The sequence below is a fragment of the Aptenodytes patagonicus genome, chromosome 2 (assembly GCF_965638725.1).
Source record: "Aptenodytes patagonicus chromosome 2, bAptPat1.pri.cur, whole genome shotgun sequence".
Classification (NCBI taxonomy): Eukaryota; Metazoa; Chordata; class Aves; order Sphenisciformes; family Spheniscidae; genus Aptenodytes; species Aptenodytes patagonicus.
In genome coordinates, this window is record NC_134950.1 from 109937227 (window position 1) to 109958303 (window position 21077).

The following is a 21077-nucleotide window of genomic DNA, read 5'->3' on the forward strand; positions in this document are numbered from 1 at the left end:
TCATTAAAATGCAAGGACTGTGCAGAGAGCATTTAAAGGCTGGGAAAAGTATCCATTTATGTAGTAAAGAAATCAAGAGTTTTGTGAAAATCCATCTCTTAATTTTTTTAAAGTTGAATGTGTTCATACCTATGATGAAATCGCAGAGAGAAATATGGCAACATGGAGATATCAAAGCAGACAGTAGTTGAAAATTCCCATTTGTAAACAGCATGAAATTGGAAGAAACGGGTAGACTTACAGCTCTTTAAGACACAGTAAGTCATTAACAATGACAGGGACAACACTAATGATGAAAGATTTTTAAATATTCAAATGCATTCCCAGAGCCTCTGAGGTTTCTTTTTCACGTCATCCCTGGTCCAGCTCAGGCAGAGTTCATCAGGTACTCTTTTTGAATTGACCTGAGTACAGAGGGTTAGTGAAGAAAAATCCAGAACTGCAAGGTGACCCGACGTAAACATACGCCCCATCCCTTCAACGTGTCTACACCTCTAGTCCTGTAGCACTCCCACATCTCCCAGCAGATAACCAGCTCTCCTCCTGCTCTGCCCCCATGTTTGGTATTTTCCCTTGAACTCCAGAAAGGTTCACCGGACTCTCCAGTGCTATCGGATCCATCTATCTACAGACTTATTATCACACCCAGCTCTCTCTCTCCAAGAGCCCCCTAACACTGCCCAACTTCTACTTTTCTAATGTGCCTCTGGGAGAAGGAGGGAGCATTCCCCGTGTCTGCAGTAACACCAAAGCACTCTGTCCGATTTAAGCCTCCCTGTCTCTTGTGCTCTCCTGACAGAAACATAGGTTTCAAAGCCTGTTCTTTGAGGCAACAACTACCACAAAATTCAGTTTCTTCATCCAGTTCTTGGCAATGGAAGTGGGCTTATGGCTTATGTGTTCCACCTGTCCTGAAGTTCTCTGAAGTTTAAAAAAGAAAAATCAGAAAATCTCTTCTTTCAACTGTGTCATCCCCCAGATTGGATGCAGCTATCTCCACTTGTACAAGGGGACTTTATCCAATAGAAGGGCGCACAAATCCCCAGCGCGAACCGCCTCTTACACTGTGACAGGCTGCTCTGCAGGCACATCCCAAAACAGCTGTTGGCAAGGTATTTTTCAAGGCGAGTTCTGCCAGGTTCATAAATTCTGGAGACAAAGAATAGAGAGGAAACCGCACATGGAGTGGGGGCCTACTGAAGCTTCTTCTCCCTCCTGGTGTCTTGGTCACCCACAGAAATGGATCATTATCTTACTCTGCACTTCCACATTCTCTTGCAGATTGTCGAGGATCTCAAAACATAGCACATGTACTGGTTTTTTGTTCCCATTGAGGAACTGTCAATTTAATTTGATGATCACTTACTATGACCTGCAATCTAGTCTCCTCCATGAAGAATGGCAGGACTGCTAAGTAAAAAGTGTTCATCTGCAGTACCATACAGATAAAGGTATTAGAGACAATAATGAAATTTGCAGTGGAAGAGAATTGTGCAAATCCATCACAATTAACAAAGACAAAGCTTTAAACAGAGGCCAGAAAAAAGACTAATACTGGTAACAAAAACAGACCACAGAGATTTAAAAAAAAATTAGTAGTAAGAAGCAGACTTGAAATGGCTATAAGATAAAGGTTGGAAAAGAAGGGGTTTCTTGCACTTCTTACAAATTCAGAAGTACAATATGCAAATAGGATTAATGAGAAAAAATGGTTGAGTGTGAAGAAGATAAGTTAGGGAGCTATCAAGCTACTGTATAATTTTCTAATACAAATAACTAACATCTTTGTATCTTTTGATATTTAAAAATAGATGAAGTATTGAAAAATACTAAGTAGGGAACAATGCCACAATAGTCTGAGGGAATTGGACTAGGTGACTTCCATTTTTCTTTCATGATATGCACTTTAACAAAAGCCAAGATGACTCTCTGAACAAAGAGTCTGACAGGAAGAATATAAAAGATAATGAAGATGAAAGCCAAGAGGTTCAGAGCTTGAAGAAAGGCTCTGCTTAGATTAAGGGTAAAAAAATCATGCAACCTGTAGAAGAAAGAACAGGTATTATAAGGAGAAGAGTGAGGGGAAAGCTATTATATGTGGTTTATAAATCAATATAACAGAGATGAGAGATTCAATGTAAAATTGATCAATTTTCAAAACTGACTAAACCAAGGTTAGCCCAATGATAATAAACTAAATGAAAAGAGACAAAAACCAAAGAAATTAAGAAAACCAGAATAATTTTGGAGTAAGTGTCTCTGGGAGTTGTGGGTTTTTAGTCACTGACTCAAATTGATCTGTTAATAACTTTTATGTTAAGCACAAGTTTCAGCATTTCAATGTTAGTAAAATAATAGGCAAAAAATTAGGCACTTTTTTCTTTCATTTTTATTTTTTAACCCCTGTGTTTATTGGTTAATGTGCACATTTGGAAAAATATGTATCTTAGGACTTAGTTTTCAAATGGAGTTGATTTCAGTGGAAACAGTTTTTCCAACAAGGAGCATTGCACACAGAGAACAAATAATGATAATTAACCCATGACATTAATTCAGAGCAACAAGATCATGTAGCAAAAGTGCTTCTGTTCATGAACAGGTCACTCCATGTGTGGTCTGCTTCCTTCATCTGCTAGATAGTAAGGTTCATTCAGCACATTCTTCTATTTAACTGATGTTCACAGGCCTTGTGCCTACGCAGCAGAACAGGTGGCTGAGAAAAGTGTGCAGGTAAGAGAACTGAAAAGAGGACAGTGAAAGTAGGAATTAGAGCAGGGAGGGAAAGAGGAAAATAACTATCACAAAAAACCACAGTGATCAGTGAAAAGTTTGAAACAGTTCAGAAAGCTAAGAAGTAAACATAACCTATTAGCAAATCTAATAGAAAGAAACAAACCAAACAGAATTATAAAGAGATTTAAGAAACAGGAAATTCACTTAGACTGCATGACAGAAAAATAAATAATCGTATCACAGAAAACAAATATCACCGTTCCCCGTGACAAGCCTGGAGGTCCAACGATACTTAATTACACTAACCAAAGAATAGCTGTCAAGGTGATGAATGCCAGAACCATTCAGTACCACTCAGTGGCTAAACCCGAAAGGTACTCAATTTTTATCAGATCTGTTTCAAACTCTGAAAGAATGCTAGAAAGCAATGAAGTAATCAGTCTGTAGAGCATCAGAAAACAAAATTGCAAGGATTCAGTCCCTGGACCCTGGGGTACAGGGGTCCCTGTACCCTGAAATAGTACATTCATAGATGACCAGAAAGCTTGAGATCTAAAAATTTGATGGAATTCCAGGTCTGAAAAGAATATGTTGAGAGAAGAATAAAAAGTAAATGAAATTGAGTCATGGATACAACATGTTTAAGTTTTCTGCTCTGAAAATTCCTGTTACAGTCAGGGCTACAATTCCCTTAGAAAAAATGGAGGGGAAAAAAAAAAGGAAAAAGAAAAAGAAAACAAGTCTATAATCTAAAGATATAGAATAAATCTTGCAAGTGTTTTATAATCACTCATTTATATGTAGATTCCAGTTCCTTCAAAAGATTTTAAATAAATATAGAAACTGAACTTCAAATTAATATTATATTCATACAGTTTAGTATTACATCCATTTTGCTGGCAGATAAACTAACCAGAAGGTCACACAACTAGCCTTGAGTCATGTAGCAAATCATTTACAAGTAAAGATACAAAAAGCCTTCCTTCTAAGCCTCTTCTGAATCCCAGAGCGCGGTTCCCAGAGTAATCTCTACTTTTAGTGCAAAAACATGGTCGGTACAGGGCCAATGACAACTGAGTTTTTGACTCAACATGGCCATCTTACAGCCTTCCTCAGTAAACTCTTCCCTGCCTCCCTCAGTTAAAAATAAAACAATGCATTTTCTTTTTTTTTCACTTGGGAACCAAGAGATTTTATGTCCCTGTGGGAAACTGATGTTCTAAAAAATTCACTTGTCTGGTATTTGAATTACCACAAAGTTGTCTAAGCTATGGCTTTCCGTGGCTGCCAGCGTCAATCTTGGAGCACATGGCTACACTTACTCAACTTTTGCCATCTTACTCAACCGCTTTGGCCTGCCCTCTCAAGACCCAAGCATCACATTTGCATTGGTGCTATGATGGGAGAAGTGGATAATGAAACACTTGGCTCAATGGAACTAGGAATATTTTCTATTAAACACGAGAGAAAGGCTTAAAGCAGAGACTGTTAGCAATATAAACTTAATATACACACACAATAGACGTTTGCTACACCCAAGCATGGTAAAGAAAAGGTGCTCTAGGGCACCTAGTGCTCTCAGAAGTCCTTTTCTTCTTGATGGAAAATCCTGGCTGTGATAGCTCTGAAAACATGGGTTACAACAGAGTCTGACTGAAGAGCTGCTTCGTTGTTACAGAGCTGAGCCTCAGTCTACACCGTGAACACCATTAAGAACCAAATAAATAAGCCCAGCAGGCAGAAAAAAAGCATGATGCTTAACAGAGAGATTTCTAGGCTTTCCCTACAGGAAGGAAAGGGCAGTAGCACTTTAGGAACTCAGTGAAGGTTTGCAAGTAGAAACACTTGAGTGCAGCTTTCCCTTTTTATTCTAAATGAGCAAGATTTGTTCACTTATTATGAACAAACAGATAACAAAATACCCTGAGATCTTTCCATGATTCCAAATAGAAAGCGATGCGCTTACTGACATTAATAAGTAATTATTAGACTCACCTGTAGGGTCTGATTCAAACAGCTTTACCATCACATTTTACAAAGCGGAAATTTACCCTCCTCTTCTTCCTCTGCTTTACTCTCACCATAGATATCAAATACATTTAATAACATATTTCAGACTTGCCATTGATAATGTGTAAAGTAAACCTTGGCACAGGACAAATCAAAGAAAGTAGCCATTATTTTGACCTTCACAATGACTAGTTCCCTTGTAGTGGCAGAAAAGCAAGTGGAGCACATCCTTTCTTGGTTACCTGGGAAGAGTTCAGACTTCCCCCTGAGGCGAGATCTGCTGCAGAGTTTTGTTATGACACAGGTATGTCCAGGGAAAAACACAGAGGAAGAACTCAGCTCTGATCAGCTGACAAATACTGCTGCATCCCAAAGAAGTGGTCACACTGACCTTTTCAAACGTCATTTTAAAATGCCCACGCTGAAAGGTATGACAGTCTTACCTCATACATCTTTCTAACCTATTTCTTGAAAATTACTTGCTTAAACACAGTCTGGCTGCCAGTATGGACAGGACAGGTTACCAGACTCATAGCACCACTCATACTACTAACCTATTTCTAATGAACACTGTCTTGTCTCCTTCCTTCTTCCCTCTGTACACTACTGTAACTGCTTAAAAAGGGAAAAAAAAACCAAACACAAGACAGAAGTTTGCTTCCTAAAATACAGTAAAATCACAGTGTTGGAATCTAGAGGTGATCTAATTCTCTCTCGGGTACCCAAAGGCAGGAACCACAATATTTATAGCACATTTGTAAAAGACTTCAAAACATGAAGGCTTCAAAACCTTCTCAATCTCTTTCAATACTTCAATATCTTTCTCACAAAAGCTGTTTCTCCCCAAATCTAACCTGAATTTCCTTTTGTTGCAATCTACTTTCATTACTTCCTGTGCTGTCCATTGTTGATAAGGGGAACAGGCTGGAAAACAGCCAGAAGCTGTAGCAACACCTAGGGCTAATAGTCTGTTAAAAGATCTTACAAAGAGCTCACTGATATTTTACAGAAAGCTAAATGCTAGTATGTCAATATGTCAGCTCTGAAAACTATATCCAATCCATTATTGAGGTGATATATATTGGACATAATAGCAGTGTCAGATGTTTTGGGGTACTGGTCATGAACAACTTTTCAAGAGATGGAGGAGATAACACCTTAAGTGTGGGAAGAAGCTGATAAAGAAGACAACAGGAGAAGCAGAAAGCCTTAGCTATAATACATTATTTTATACAGTACTTTTTTTTAGAAATGGAGCTGCACACTTGAGTCTGGGTTGGAAGCTAAAACTCATAAAAATTCAGAAGAAATTGGTTCCAGGTCCTGTTTTTGTGGGAAGTTTGACCCAATATGTAGATCTCCACACAGGGAAAGCCTATGCAGTCTCTTGCAGCCAGACATGAGTTTGCCCATGTTCCAAGGCAATCAGGAAGCTCCGTGGGTAAGGGTGGCATTTAGCCTGTATCTGCTTAGAACTATGATGTATATAGACACAAAATCAATGGCAGCAAACTGGCTTAGGGAATCTGCAGTCCCTTGGCTTCCTTTTCTAAACGGCCTCAGAACACAAAACATATGCGGTCAAGCATTACAGAAGTGTTGGCTGAGAAAGTACTGAAGTAACTGGAAAAAAATGTGATGAGAATGCAGAAATTACATAGCCTGGAAATTTTGCAGTAAAGAATAAGCTTGCCTTAAGACATAAAAATAAACATACACACTAAGCACCCAGGAAAGTATAATAGAAAACTGAGATGCAGTTGCTCAGCTACTAGCATAATCATTGTTTTCTCTATTATTTAAGGCTTTAATAGCAAAGTAGCATGATGACATCCATCTGCACACCATTAGCTGTGGTAAAGGATGGGTTTATTACAACAAGATAAGTAATAAAAACACTTTAAACAAGAAAAAAAATATTTTCGGCGTGGAACTGTTACAGTGCAGCACAAGTTATTAGGCGTGAGTCAGGCAATCTTAACAGATGGCACTGATCTGTGAATTGGGTTGCTAAACATAGTATATTATTATACCAATGCAAAATGATAAGGAATTATTTTCAAAACAAAAGCATACCAGATTCTATATATGAACAGTATAGACAAAGTATAGACTCATAGGCATGAGTATATCTATGAATATATATCACGAGTTTATATAAACCAGATTTTTACCAGAATAGTAGGATGGAAAGACTAAAGAGGGGAGTTAAAATAAAAAACCCAAAACCATATCTCTGGCAGAGGAATCATTTTGGATGGAGTAATGTATTAAACACTGCACTCCCTGCAGGCACCTGCCCCATAGGAAAGCCCACTAATTTTCTCCCTCATTGGCTCTAAGGCTCTCTGCTTTCACAGTCCCCTCAACGTTCCTGTAGACCCTTGCAGACCTCGTGCTTCTGTCTCCTGTTACCATTTCCCATCTCTACTGGCATGTCCTCAGCCCTGACCCCAGGTTTTACCCTCGTGGTTTCCTCCCTTCCCCTTTTCTTACACAAATTCTGGTCATCATTCTCTTTCAATATCCTGCCTTTTAACCCTATTTTCACTAGAAAACAGATTCTACATGCAAGAAAAGGTGCAAGCTTTTTATATTATCTCTAGGAGATATTCCTAAGGCCACTCAGTTTTTTCTAACCTCTCTTCTTCAGTGCCAGAAGGTGGTGCTCCTTTTACTCAAGGAGGTTTTTTGTTAGTTTAACTGTGGCTTTGATATTGTTGAGGAAAACGGCATTGCTCTGGACTTGGTCTACTAATACCGTAAAGTATTCTGTATGTTCCTGTATTCACCTGCATTCATAGGTGAATGCACAGCAACGCAATTTTCAAGAAAAAGCTTCAGAGGATCTCTCACTCCTGAAACTCAGTCAAATGGGATTATTCCTGACTGAATTTTATGAGTACAAGAGTAAGTAAAGTGTACCTGTTTACTGTCAAGAGGGACAAAATTAAGATTATTAAATCTTTTGAGAGCACAAGGGCACAAGCCTGACAAAAGACTGAAATGTTACTGCAAAAATATGTTGCTGAAAATATTAGTGATAAGAAACAGGTGTGTAGAGGAAGATAAAGTCACATTAGCTGAGACTGTAGACATTTTCCATGGAATACGTCACCATTCCTACCTCTTGGCACACTGTGGTTTAAAACTGTTCATAAAATGTTTCCTGATTCAAATATAGCACAAAAATTTCCTGTGGGAAAACTGAGTGCAAGACAATTTGCTGTAATCTGTTACCACCACCGATGGGTGGAAACTGTGTTAGAACAGCGTGGAGCTTCCAATGATTTTTCAGCTGATGCATATAAAAAGTTGTTCCTACCTTGAAAGGGCTCTTGAAATCAAAGAAAGGTTTTTAAGTTTCTTAAGGAACGGTGAAATCTCTCTGTCTGGACACTGGATTTTTTAGATTTAAAAATGATGCTTATAAAACTGAACAGTAGGAAACAAATGTTTATAATCCAGGTCCTTCAGTGTTTCCCTAAAGTTTGGAGATGTGGATCTGCAGAGATAACTACTTCCTGTATTTTACAGAGCTAAAAGAAACATTTTTCATAAAACAAGAGAGGCTGGCAGCCCCAGATGAGCACATGTCCCAATGAGAATGAAAACACGTGCCAAACGCATGCAAGTGTTTTGTCATCTCCTGTCGTGGCTATTGCTTTGTGCAGGTTCAGGTCAAGGGAGGAGGGGAAGAAAATAGCAGTAAAGAGAAGAAAGAAGGAAAAAAGAGGCACAGGCTTACTAAAGGGCACTTGGCTCTGAAAAGAAGCTTTGAAAGAGGTATTTTTGGACATAACTGATTATCTGGGGGAACAAGGAACCAAAAGACTTGACTTTTACCCTGGGGTTCAGGACTTGGCACATTCCTTTTAAAAGGCCATGGTTGCATTTTACATTTTCAAACTCAAACAACTAGATTTTATCCTTAACTCCTTGTTTACCTGCAAGACCATACAATTTTGTCCAACCCCTCATGTCAAAAGGGATAACTCTTTCTAGTCATCCTTGATGGATAAAACTAGATATTCCTAAGATTATATTTTAGAGCAACAAAACAGGCTATGGGTCTAATTGTCAAACATCACAATACTTTCAAATGTCTCCAACTTTAGATGGAAAAATGGTGTCATCTAAATCGAACATTGCAGTGAGCTACTTTGTTTGTTTATATACAGCATTGAAATGCTCAGAGAAATGTGTTATACCTCAGCAGGAAAAATGTTTTAAAATTTCCACCCACCCATTCTTAATTTTAACCCATAGAAGTCATTAGTAGTTTCTAGCTCGGGTTTTAGTATTAACTGGATGTGCAGAGTGAGCTCAGAATAGGCTGGAAAACTGATATAATTTATTCAATTACATGATTCTTAATGATTAGCCTAATATGCTCCTAATTAAAACTATACCCAACCCCTTGGTATATTCAGTTATGACTCTGACTAGCATTAGGTTTATACATATGTCTACTCCAGGTAGCATAATCTTACACATTTATTTAGTGACTGCACACACTAGAAAAAAATTTTTAAAAATACCAACAGTAAATGACTCAGTAATATTTTTAGTTCAGCTGATGTGTCTGGAGTTATTCTCATGTAATGAAGAACAGAGCTGTAACAGCAGCTCACCACAAGTCCGAAAGACTACAAGCTTTCAGATTTCAGCCGTGATGCTGGCTGCAAAAAGCCCTCTCATTGACACATAGTCCTCTTTGGCACTCACAGGCAGACTTTTTGAGGCCAAGGTGGCATATATATGACCTCTCTCATGACTTTTGCCTTAGATTTAGCCAGAGGAAGTTAATAACATGGGATGAAAATAAACACACTGTGGACCACACTTAATGAACAATGGTCTTCTCTCTCCTCACCCCATCTGGAAACCCGAAAGAGAAAAATAAATTATTTGTATCGAAGTATGAACAGACTTAAATGCAAGGATAACTAAACTCAATACACATACATAAGCATCTCTAAGGTCACCATTTTCACTCTTTTTAAAATAATTGTTTCTTAAGGATAGTGCAGTGTAAACCCAGCAAATTATTGTAACTGAGCAGGAACCAATCGATAGCTAGGTAAGCCTAAAGTTTTAATATTACCCTTAAAAGGAGCTAGAAAAATACTATCTAGGAAGGGCATAGAAGTCAATGTTTATCTCTGCCCACATCTGAGTACAATGGTACTTCTGACAAACAAGCTAGTAAGACAGACCCTGTGTGGAAGAGCAAGCAGAATGGGAAGCCCACCCCTCTGACGGGCTCCTGCTTCCTCCTGGCAGTGGGCAGAGCAGCCCCAGCCTAACCGTGCTGGTGAGCTTCTGGCTTCATTTAAAATACATCACAGCAGCAGAGGACTGGCGTCACAGAGCTATCCTCTGACGTTTCACCCAGGCCAGAGCACAGGGGAATGGAGGCATCAAAGGATCCTGAGCAAGTGCATAGGTAATGACAACAAAATATTACCCTTGTGCCCCACTTTCAAAAACAGGTCCAGCCCCAAATCTTGATCAGCTGCAACATTTCCTTCTTAAATTGCATTACAAATAAACACTTGCTTTCTTCTACTTTAAAGCAGACAGATCAGGTGCTCTGGTTCAAAAACTACGACCAACAACCCCATCAACACATGTGACAGTGAGGTAGGATTCAGTATACCTGAGGAGCAAGCTCCTGAGAAGTTTCTTATTTTCACTGGCATCTGAGTATCTCGGGCGGAGGAGTTGTGCTACAGCACAACTCCCTGAGACAGCAAGGAGGAAAGGCTTTCTGACACATAAAAGCAGAACACCCTGGAGAACAAAGCTTCCCCAGTCATCTCCACACGGACACCAGAAGGTGAAATCAGACACTGAAATCAGTATCTAGTTCTCACCACTAAAAAAGTTGGCTCACACTGACCAAGATGATGGAAAAAGTGAATATAATAACAATAGCAGCTGTTATTTCTCCAGTACAAGGAGAAAATAAACCTTCCAATACCTGATGGTTCTCTAAAACTAATTTTGTATTCTTTCATATGTTTCTCCTCTTATTTTTATTTCTGGTATTCGGTATATCTAAGCATGTTTATGGACAGCTTTTTCTGCCTGTCCTGGCTCTAAGCCTTGACAAAAATAATAAAAACATACTTAAAAATGTAATAAGATCACTATTTTAAAAATCTTAAATCCAAACCAGAAGAGAGCTAAAGGTATACAGGACAAGAAAACACAGCAATGGAAAAAGTATTAACTATGTTCTTCATTGTCGTGTTCATTGTCTTCTATGTTGTGTCTTACATGGAGCAGTCAGCCAATATTCAGAGCCATCTATGTGAAAACAAGTGAATTTTAAATGCTAATGTTGTCATTGACAACTAATGTACACAAAGTCCTGCTTCTCCAAACACATTAAGAAAGCAGATTATTCCTTTGCTTAGAAACCCTAAATTTTAACACTTAAAGCAAGCTCTTTACCCAAACCCCCCCCATGTAAAAAGACCATATCATCTATGAACAGACTTGGTTTATTCTTCCTCCTCTCCCAGTAGACATTACCAACTCCTTAGATTACCTCTGCGGGCTGAGCTGTTTTATGTAGCCACTCCAAAAATGAAGACTGCATGGCCAAGCAGCATGGCCCAATGGCTGAAACAGTTGGTGATAAGGACCCAGTCTCCACACTACACACGTTTCAGGAGTTTTACTTAGTGCTAGCCTGATCCTATGAACCAAATGCTGACTGGCATCCTGAGTTCATGAGGTATGCACCTGGACCACATCTTCCAGCTCTGTTTCTTCCCAGTGCAATCCAACTCAGGTGCTTTGAGACTGCTCTACAATGGGAACTGAGGTGCAGCAAGGGACACAGTCAGGAGATTCACTTAAAGAAATGCACGAGCTCTCCATTTGGACTAAACCACTAATGTAGATGCACCCAAAAGGACCTGGGATAGCAAACTCTTACTACTTCATCTGTTTAAGCTAACTATAACTTCTTCAGGTGGTGCAGGCTCAGCCAGAACAGAATGCTTTTCAAAACCCTCCATCTTCCACTCTTCTAGATTTTATTCACAACCTCTTCCATAAGCTTTGGTATCTCTGAGAACCAGCATCTTAGTCCACCTGCCTGTTCAGTCAAGGAACACCTTCATGCCAAACTGAAGCAGGAACTGACACTATTTGCAGGTGAACTGAGCACTCCTGGCACGCCCTTCAGCTTTCGAGCCATCACACATCCATCAATCTGAGCTTCTGAGGTGATAGGCACCATGAATTTCAACAGACTAAATATACCCATGGAGAAAAATTGGTTCAAAACAGTAAAAGCTGCAACAGAAGCCCAAATCATACCAAACTCAGGAAAAGATTAGACACCTGCCACACTAAGAAAAATAACCTTCTAAGGTGAAGCCTTGGCCAATGGTAGGTTTTCTGGCCAGACAGCCAAAAAGACATCTGAAGCAAATTGCACATGGTGTTAGTCAGTCCTCCTTGCTTTCAGCTTCTGTTTTCCCTTTCTTCTGCCAGGGAAAGCACTCAAGAGATTTCACATTTCCTATTACATCTTTAATTTAATGTGAGTTTACTACTTCCCATTCCTTATTCTGATTACATTATTTTCAAATGAAAAAAATCTTGTGTATATCTATTGAATAAATCGCCTATTTTATTAACTGTTGTTACTAAGGCTATATATTTTAGTAATTAGTTCAGTGTTGATCAACACATTAAAAGATGTTTAAAAAGTGGAATTTAAGCAAAAAGTACTTTTGTGCAAATAATACAATTCTTTAGGACTGATACTGGAAGCAAACTATACATTTGATTAGTAACTTGCATTGCAATGACACATTAAAATAATATTCACAAATATAAAAGCTTAATGTAGAATACATGTAAAGCAAAAAAAGGTAGAAAGGGCTTTTGTAGAAGTATACCAACAAAAAACCTAAATATACAAAGCACTTATAAAATAACTAGCTTTAAGAATACAAAATGTTGTGTTCCACATTATCCTGCACGTTCTTTTTAAATTATTGTATTCTTGAAAATCTTGAAATTAATCACAGAATCATACAATGGTTAAAGTTGGAAGGGACCTCTGGAGGTCATCTGGTCCCACCCCACTGATCAAGCAGGGCCACTGAGAGCCAATTGCCGAGGACTGTGTCAAGACAACTTTTGAATATCTCCAGGGATGGAGACTCCACAACCTCTCTGGGTAACGTGCACCAGTGCTCGGTCACCCTCACAGTAAAAAAGTGTTTCCTGACGTTCAGAGGGAATCTCTTGTACTTCAGGTTGTGCCCATTGCCTCTTGTCCTGTCACTGGGCACCATGGAAAAGAGTCTGGCTCCCTCTTCTTTATGCCCTCCCTTCAGGTATTTATAGACATTAGTATCACCCCTGAGCCTTCTCTTCTCCACTCTGAACAGTCCCAGCTCTCTCAGCCTTTCCTCAAGGGAGAGATGCTCCAGTCCCTTCAACATCTTTGTGGCCCTTTGCTGGACTCTCTCCAGTATGTCCATGTCTCTCTTGTACTGGGGAGCCCAGAACTGGACACAGTACTCCAGATGTGGCCTCACCAGTGATGAGTAGAGGGGAAGGATCACCTCCCTTGACCTGCTGGCAATACTTTGCCTAGGGCAGCCCACAACACCATTAACCTTCTTTGTGGCAAGGGCACATTGTTGGCTCATGGTCAACTTGGTGTCCACCAGGACTCCAAGGTCCTTTTCTGCAAAGCTGCTTTCCAGCTGGGTGGTCCCCAGCATATCCTGGTGCATGGGATTGTTCCTCACCACGTGCAGGACTTTGCACTTCCTCTTGTTGAACTTCATGAGGTTCCTATCAGCCCATTTCTCCAGCCCTCTGGATCGCAGCACAACCCTCTGTCACATCAGTCACTCCTCCCAATTTTGTGTCATCTTGCTTTTGTGTCAAACTTGCTGAGGGTAGACTCTGCCCCATCATCCAGATCACTAACAAAGATGTTAAACAGGACTGGAGGTAGTACTGACCCTGGGGTACACCGCTAGTTACTGGCCTCCAACTGGACTTCATGCCACTTATCACCACCCTCTGGGCCTGGCTATTCAGGCAGTTTTCAACACACCTCACTGTCTGCTCATCCAGCCCCTACAGCAACAGCTTCTCTATGAGGATCTTATGGGAGACAGTGTCAAAGGTCTTACTGAGTCCAGGTAGACACTACCCACTGCTCTCCCCTCATCTACCAGGCCAGTCATTTCATCAGAGAAGTTTATCAAATTGATCAAGCATGACTTCTCTTTGGTGAATCCATGCTGACTACTCCTGATGATTTTCTTGTCCTTCATGTGCCTGGAAATGGTTTCAAGGATTAGTTGTTCCATCACCTTCCCAGGGATAGAAGTGAGGCTGACCAGCCTGTAGTTCCCTAGGTCTTCCTTCTTGCCTTTCTTGAAAATAGGAGTGACATTTGCATTCTTCCAGCCTTTGGGCACTTCTCCCAATCACCATGATTGAGTAAAGATTATCGAGAGTGGCCTTGCAATGACATCAGCCAGCTCCCTCAGCACTCATGTGTGCATCCCATCAGGGCCTATGGTCTTATGTATGTCCAGTTTGCTTAAGTAATCCCTGACTGGATCCTCTTCCACCAAGGCTACATCTTCCTTACTCCAGTCTCCACCTGGTGCATGAGGTCCGGGATTCCTGAAGGCAGGTCTTGCTAGTAAAGACTGAGGCAAAGAAAGCACTGAGTACCTCAGCTTTTTCCATGTCCTGTGTAACCAGGTCCCCCATCTTGTTGAGCAATGGGTTCACATTTTCCCTAGTCTTCCTTTTGTCACCTGTGTACCTACAGAAGCCCTTCTTGTTGAAGGGCAACAATGTCTTGTTGACATCCCTGGCCAGATTCAATTCCATTTGGGCTTTAGCATTCCTAGCTTCACCCCTGGATGCTTGGACAATGTTTCTGTATTCCTTCCAGGTTACCTGTCCCTGCTTCCACCCTTTGTACGCTTCCTTTTTGTGTTTCAGTTAGGTTAGGAGCTCCTTGTTCCTCTACATAGGCCTGGCATTTTTGCCTGACTTCATATTCATTGGGATGGAGCTCTCTTGAGTTTGGAGGAGGTGATCCTTGAATATTAACCAGCCTTCTTAGGCCCCCCTTCTCCCCAGGGCCTTATCCCATGGGACTCTCCCAAGCAGATCCCTGAAGGGCCAAAGTCCGCTCTCCTGAAATCCAGGGTTGTGAGTTTGCTTTTTACCTTCCTCCCCTTCCTCAGGATCCTGAACTCCACCATCTCATTAAGTAGATCTCTATTAATCTCAAGTTATCATTTACATTTTGCTGTGTTATATTTTTATCAAATGTTTTTTAGCTTTTGAGTGCAGAATATACCTTCTACGTTATTCTTTTTTCAAGTTGAGGGCAATTGCTTAATTGTATCTATATTTAGGAAAGATTTTTTTTTTTTTCCACAGGCAATAAATAATAAATTGTATGCACTATGGAATTAATCTTTTAGTAAATATGTATTCTAAAAATGTAATACTACAGTATTGGCTTATTACATGATGTTATGTCTGTTTCATAAAAATCCAGCACATCATATAAACAAAAGTAATTTCATAAATTTCTTTGTTTTTAAAAGAGAGTTCCAGTGACATGAAAGGAAAAATAATAATGAAAAATATGTTTCACGTTATTTGAAAAACAAATAAATACCACTTAGACACTGCAACAACTTCTATTTGCTTTTGTAACGCAAAGCAGAATGAGGACATACATATAATTTCCTGCTCTTTCATAAAAGTAAATATTCTGTAACTCTTGATCTTCAACATGTAAAAGCACAAATACAAAAGGGAGTTATAATTTATATCTAATTGATTAATTCAGGTTTGTTGTGGTTTTTTTTAAATCCTGAAAAATAATTACACTTTAAACAAAACCAGTGAAACATGGCATTTTGTTTATGCCATTTTCATAGCAATTTTGGAGGGGAGAAATAGAACTGTGGGACACTGGAGTTCTACAGGTACTTCTTTACAAGTGTGGTGTATTTAAGTTATTCTGTCATTAAGACACATATCATTTCAGTGGAGGAGAAAGGCAAATTTAAATCACTGGGATAATTGTTATATTAGTTTAATGTTTCTTAGAATTATAAGAGAAACTGTGCTGCAAATGATCAAAACATTGAAGACACATGAATGAAACATGTAGCGGGGCAGCAAAGGAGAACAAAGCACTGGAAGCAAAGAAATAAAAGTGATCGTGTCAGTATTTACCTTTTTTTTAAAGTTAAGTATCTGAAAACACAAAAGCACAGAACAGGAGCTTCTTTGACTGGAGAGACAACTGCAGTTGATTTATCAAGATAGAATGGTAAAAAGATTCATATTGTTTTCAGTGAAATTTCCATCTCCAGAATAAAATATAGTAGTGTAAATAGCTTGAAAAGTGCAGTATCTTCTGGCAGCATTATTTGCAGATGCCCCATTTTCCTTCTTTCAGTCCTAAGAAGCAATTTTTTTCCTCCTAAGGCCCACTTGGTATCAGAAATGAACCTGATGCAAGTTCTACCTGCTCCACAGGGGGGAAGATACACTTTTGTTCACGCCAGAGTTCCCTTTGCTTAAGAAGTGGTTGGTGAGACAGCCTAATCAGCACTTTGAATCATTTCAAGAGTAAATCTGTGCCAGCACCTTCCATTGTTTCCACGTAGAAATGTAATGATTATTTTAGTCATGTCAAGTTGGAAAATCTCGGTTTAAGATTACAGATCCTTAACCTTTCTGCACTTTTGACATGGAAATAAAGAAAACATTCTGACTTTTGTAAAGCACTGTGAACTGCAGAGGAAGGTGCTCAATATATATTATTAAATAATTTATTTCAGCACAGCCTTTGCATTCTTAATGAATAGGTCTCCCTATATGAGTGTAAACTTAACGCAATGTTTTCATGCAAGAATAACAAACTGCTCTTGTAAAGAACCTATGCTACAAATCATAAAACGCTTCTTCTAAGGAGTAGAGTTTGAGTTTTATTAAGTGAATCCTACAAGCGATTAGATACTGAGGTTTAGAAATGAAACAGAAATAAATGTCAAGGCCTGTTGCTGTTCTATAAAGAGCAAGACTAAAATACATTATCTGAAATAGATATTTTGAATTTAAACCAGTTTTAAGAGTCAATCTCATGGATATGAGTATCTCATACTATAGCTGAGACTTACTGTTTTCATTGCTTTAGTAATATTCCTTGTATAGGAGAAAACCAACTGTTGAAAAATTATGAAAATAAAAGTGTTTTATTACTGCATAACATATATACACACACAGACATGATATGTTCTTAGGAAAAACAGTGGAATACTGCACCTAGCTTAGAAACATTATCAGCTTCCAAGGAGAGCAGTGTTGAGAAAGGTCTGAGACGCCTACAACTCCTAAACAAGGCTGCAGGAAAGAAATTGCTACACACGAAAGAAATCGCTTTGCCATCCTTTAAATAAATACAACATGTACATTTCCTTTGCCCAAGAAGCTTCACTGGCTAGTTACCAAGTAAAACCTCCTGACTGAGCTGAACCTTGCTAGCTCAAGTCGTGACTCTGGCTCAGAGGAGCAGACTCATATCCTAGCCACAGCACAGCTGCCCATATGGTTCAGAGCACCATGCCTTGACGGCCTCCTCGCGAACACAAAGAAAAGCAGAGGGCATCTAAAACATTATTCACACCATAAAAAAAACCAAGAAAAGCCTGAGTCTTTCCCTTTGAAGCGTTACAGATTTAAAATACAGCATGCAGACCATTTGCAAATTCTGGATTAAATAACATTCTCTCCACTCTCCCAAGACTCAAACCTGTACATTATTGATAAAATGATGACTTAAGAAAAAAAGAAAATCTATAAACAAGCACAACCCTTTGGAAGCCTTTCCTCATGCCTGAAGGCAGTTATAGAAGGACCAGCTGTTTTAAGTCAGCTATAGTCTGTTAAAAAGTATCATCTAGTGGCAATTTTATATTACACAAACACATTGAATTCTACACACTGAAACTTTCTTTGACCTGTTAATGTCAGAGCACATATTCACCAAAAATGAATTTCGCATTTTGATACCACCTTATGTAACACTTTCACTCAAAACAAAGAAGTACATTATCCTTTGCTCTTACCTTTGTCCACATACGAGCTCGTGAGTCACTGGAAAGGCACGATATTCCTGAAGAGAAATGAAAGGTCTGCAACCTCATTGATGAGTTTAGCTCATTTTCAGGATTGGAGTAGTAAAGACTTCTGGAAAGGACATTATAATAATTACCAAAAGTGGTTTTTGCTCTCTTAGCAGAAACCTCAGATGGTGCTTCCTATCAAATTAACTAAGAGAGCAACCCAGGAAAAAATCAGTGCCTTGACCTTTTTCATATTACCAATTTTTCGTGTAAGCAGTGACATGTTTACTGTAAATAAAAATACAAAAGGTTTTACTGGAATTTTTTGCTATTGATTATCTACATTTGCTATAATTCAGAACCCTTCCACCTCTCTTGGGAAGTTTAATTCTCATCAACTCTGATGTCAAAGCATAGACTAAATTGTTCAACACAGGGTTGATCATAAATATGACTGCAGACCACATTAATAAGCCCCATGTTCTCCTGAAAGCAGCAGGACCCAAAGAACAAAAATAAAATAAGAATTAATGGCTATTCACAGTGCTACTATGATTTTTGAGGGTCTTTAGGAAATAGAGTAGAAAAGCAGCAGGTGATAACCAAAAGTAGGTGCGTCTGTTGTAGGACCCTGCAAAAGGACAGAACATCTGGCATTGTATTCATCTACACAGCCCAAGGATTCAGCCCAAATGCTCAGTCTCATATGTCAGGTGATCCTGGCTAATGTTATTAAATACTCATCTAGGAACGTTAAGACTCAACTTATCAACTTATATCAATTTATATCAACTTAAGGAAGGAATAAAAGCCAGGTCAAACAGAGCTAATGGTCACTCTTAAAGAATATTATTTAAACTTGCACTTAAGCCCGTGACATCAAGGTTAGAAATGTCAGGTAAAGGATTCTCAGGCAGACTGAAAACAGCAGCAGTTCGCACACCAGCAGGGGATTTACTCTTGGTGAGTGATTTGTGAGGAGAAGGAAGGAGAGCATATGCAACTCTTAAAATAGTTTGCCTTCGCCTATCCTTGTAATTTTCTTTTGCCATGCAGATAATGAACTGTCACATTGGCCTTTGTTTTCCTAGCCCAATTCTTTACATTCCTGGGCTTGCAGATGCAAATATCATCTTACAAGAACTTTTTTTTTCAAAACTCCTCCCAAAGGAGGACTCTCTTTCAACATTCATTTTGTTGCTCCAAATCCCACCCATGTGAGTATGTAAATAGTATGGCAAGAATTTCCCTTCTGTGCGCACACAATCTTTCAAAGTGGTTTTGACTTTGAAATAGTTTAATCACTAAATGTAAAAATCTGTTTAGTTGCCAGACTGTAAAATATACTACCTCACGGAATTGTGTGTCATGTGTTACATAGGTCCTCCTCATACAGATGATCTAAAACCATGTTCTTTTCCTAAAAGAAAAAAAAAAAATCACTCATTTTTATATCTGTCAGTTCCTGCTCCCCTTACATTATCTAATTAATTCTCCGAGCCCTCCTAATAGTTTCTGTATGATTGAACCATCAGAATATACTCCATCAGGTGCAGTTTATCTTTATTCTACCATGTCATAGTTTCATTTAACTGGTTTAACTATTCAGCTGTTGAAAACAGCTCTAGCAGAAAATCTTGATTATTCCAACTGCTTGATAAATTCAGTTCAAAGTGAGCTTGTCAGTGCTTTTAAATACAGTTAATGTACCAAAATTTTGAGTTTATTTCAGTTTTTACAATAGTGGGTCAAATACAATTACTTCCACTATATGTCGTATAGATATTTTTGAAACCTAAAGCATATACACTTTCTCAGACAGTTCTTCTGAAGGCCAAGTGTCACATGGTGTCAAATTGGACAGAATTATTCCTTGTTGTTTTACATGTGAATTACTTCCAATTATTTCTTGTTAAGTGATTGTTGTTTGCATGTAGAATTGTGCTGAGTATTTTAAAAAGATAAATATTCAGCCCTTGTAAATGTTAAAAAAAAAACCAAACAAGACAGTAAAAGTGGAGGATAAACCGTTTTCTTAAAACATTTCTATCACTTCACCTGCTTCAGACAGATAAAGTAGGGAAATGAAAGCCAGAAATTTGAATGATAAAAAACCCAAGAGTGAGCTTCACTTTACAGAGGTAAATAGATATGATTAATTTAATAATCATGATTAATTTCAATAGGACAATCACAAATAATCTGAATTCCTTGCCTTGGTATGACATGAAGTATATCTGCATTTTCTAGCCTCAGTATTTTCTAGCCTAAATTTCATATGCTACTTTCCTCTGTTACAGATTTGCATTGTTAATATGCAAAGTAATACTGCACAGTTCCAAACCATAAAGAAAAAGGTGATAAACTTCACAATACCCGTAAAGGGAAAATTACTGATTTTGCTACAACCTGCATACGTAGGCAGCTCTGCATACTTCTTTCTTTTCTACTCTGTGCTGATGTTGCACTGCACCCCACATTTGGGAAAGATGTTCCTGCTTGAGATGCTAATATGGTTTGAACTCAGTGGGTGTTTTGGAATTTAAAAGCAGCAAAGCCTCAAAATGTCAGTCAAGTCCTATTCAGATGGGGCATAGCATGGCATGGAGATTTTTAATGACAATACTACAACAGATGATTGACTCTGCCTCTGTTCCTGGCTCATCCACCAAAACAACGAGCTCTTCCCAGAGAAGCCGGGTGAGGTGAGGCTGGTGCTCCCTGACAGGAGGAAGCAGGCAGGATTTTGAAGAAAGAACTGTTTTTAACCATAGTCAGAGGGTTAGAAGGCAAAAAGAAAGGAGAGGATGCACTTCAGGACCCCTTCTTGCTTTTCAAAGTGTAAACACCTACGACTTCCAAGCCTACATGTGACTGCATTTTAGACACACTCTCCTTAATTCTTGCTAACTTACACAATCCACCTGAGAAGATTAACCACGAATTGGTAGCAGTTGGCACCCGCTGAATGAGGTGACAGAGTAATATGTTTTCTTATGGGAAAATTTCTAGTCATAAAAAAGGTTTCACCACCTGGATTCACATACAGACAAACTGTGGCTGAAATCTGTAGAATTACAGAGGGTCACTCTTACTGTACTGCACTGGCAAGAGGCTCTGAAAAGGGAGAAGTGGAAATCAACGGAGCAACACTCACATAAATATAGCGTA

The 21077-nt window shown here is 38.9% G+C and overlaps 1 protein-coding gene across 1 annotated transcript in view; it reads right to left on the reverse strand.

Annotated features, from left to right (window-relative positions):
* Nucleotides 1-2714: 2714 nt before the first annotated feature.
* LOC143156778 (uncharacterized) overlaps nt 2715-21077 on the reverse strand; it is a 41691-nt gene continuing 23328 nt past the window's right edge. The window contains exons 5-7 of the mRNA XM_076330736.1: nt 19257-19326; nt 17910-18030; nt 2715-2739 (exon numbers count right to left, since the gene is read on the reverse strand). Of these exons, the coding sequence (XP_076186851.1) occupies nt 19273-19326 (54 nt within the window). The 3' untranslated portion in view covers nt 2715-2739; nt 17910-18030; nt 19257-19272. The remainder of the gene's footprint in view (nt 2740-17909; nt 18031-19256; nt 19327-21077) is intronic.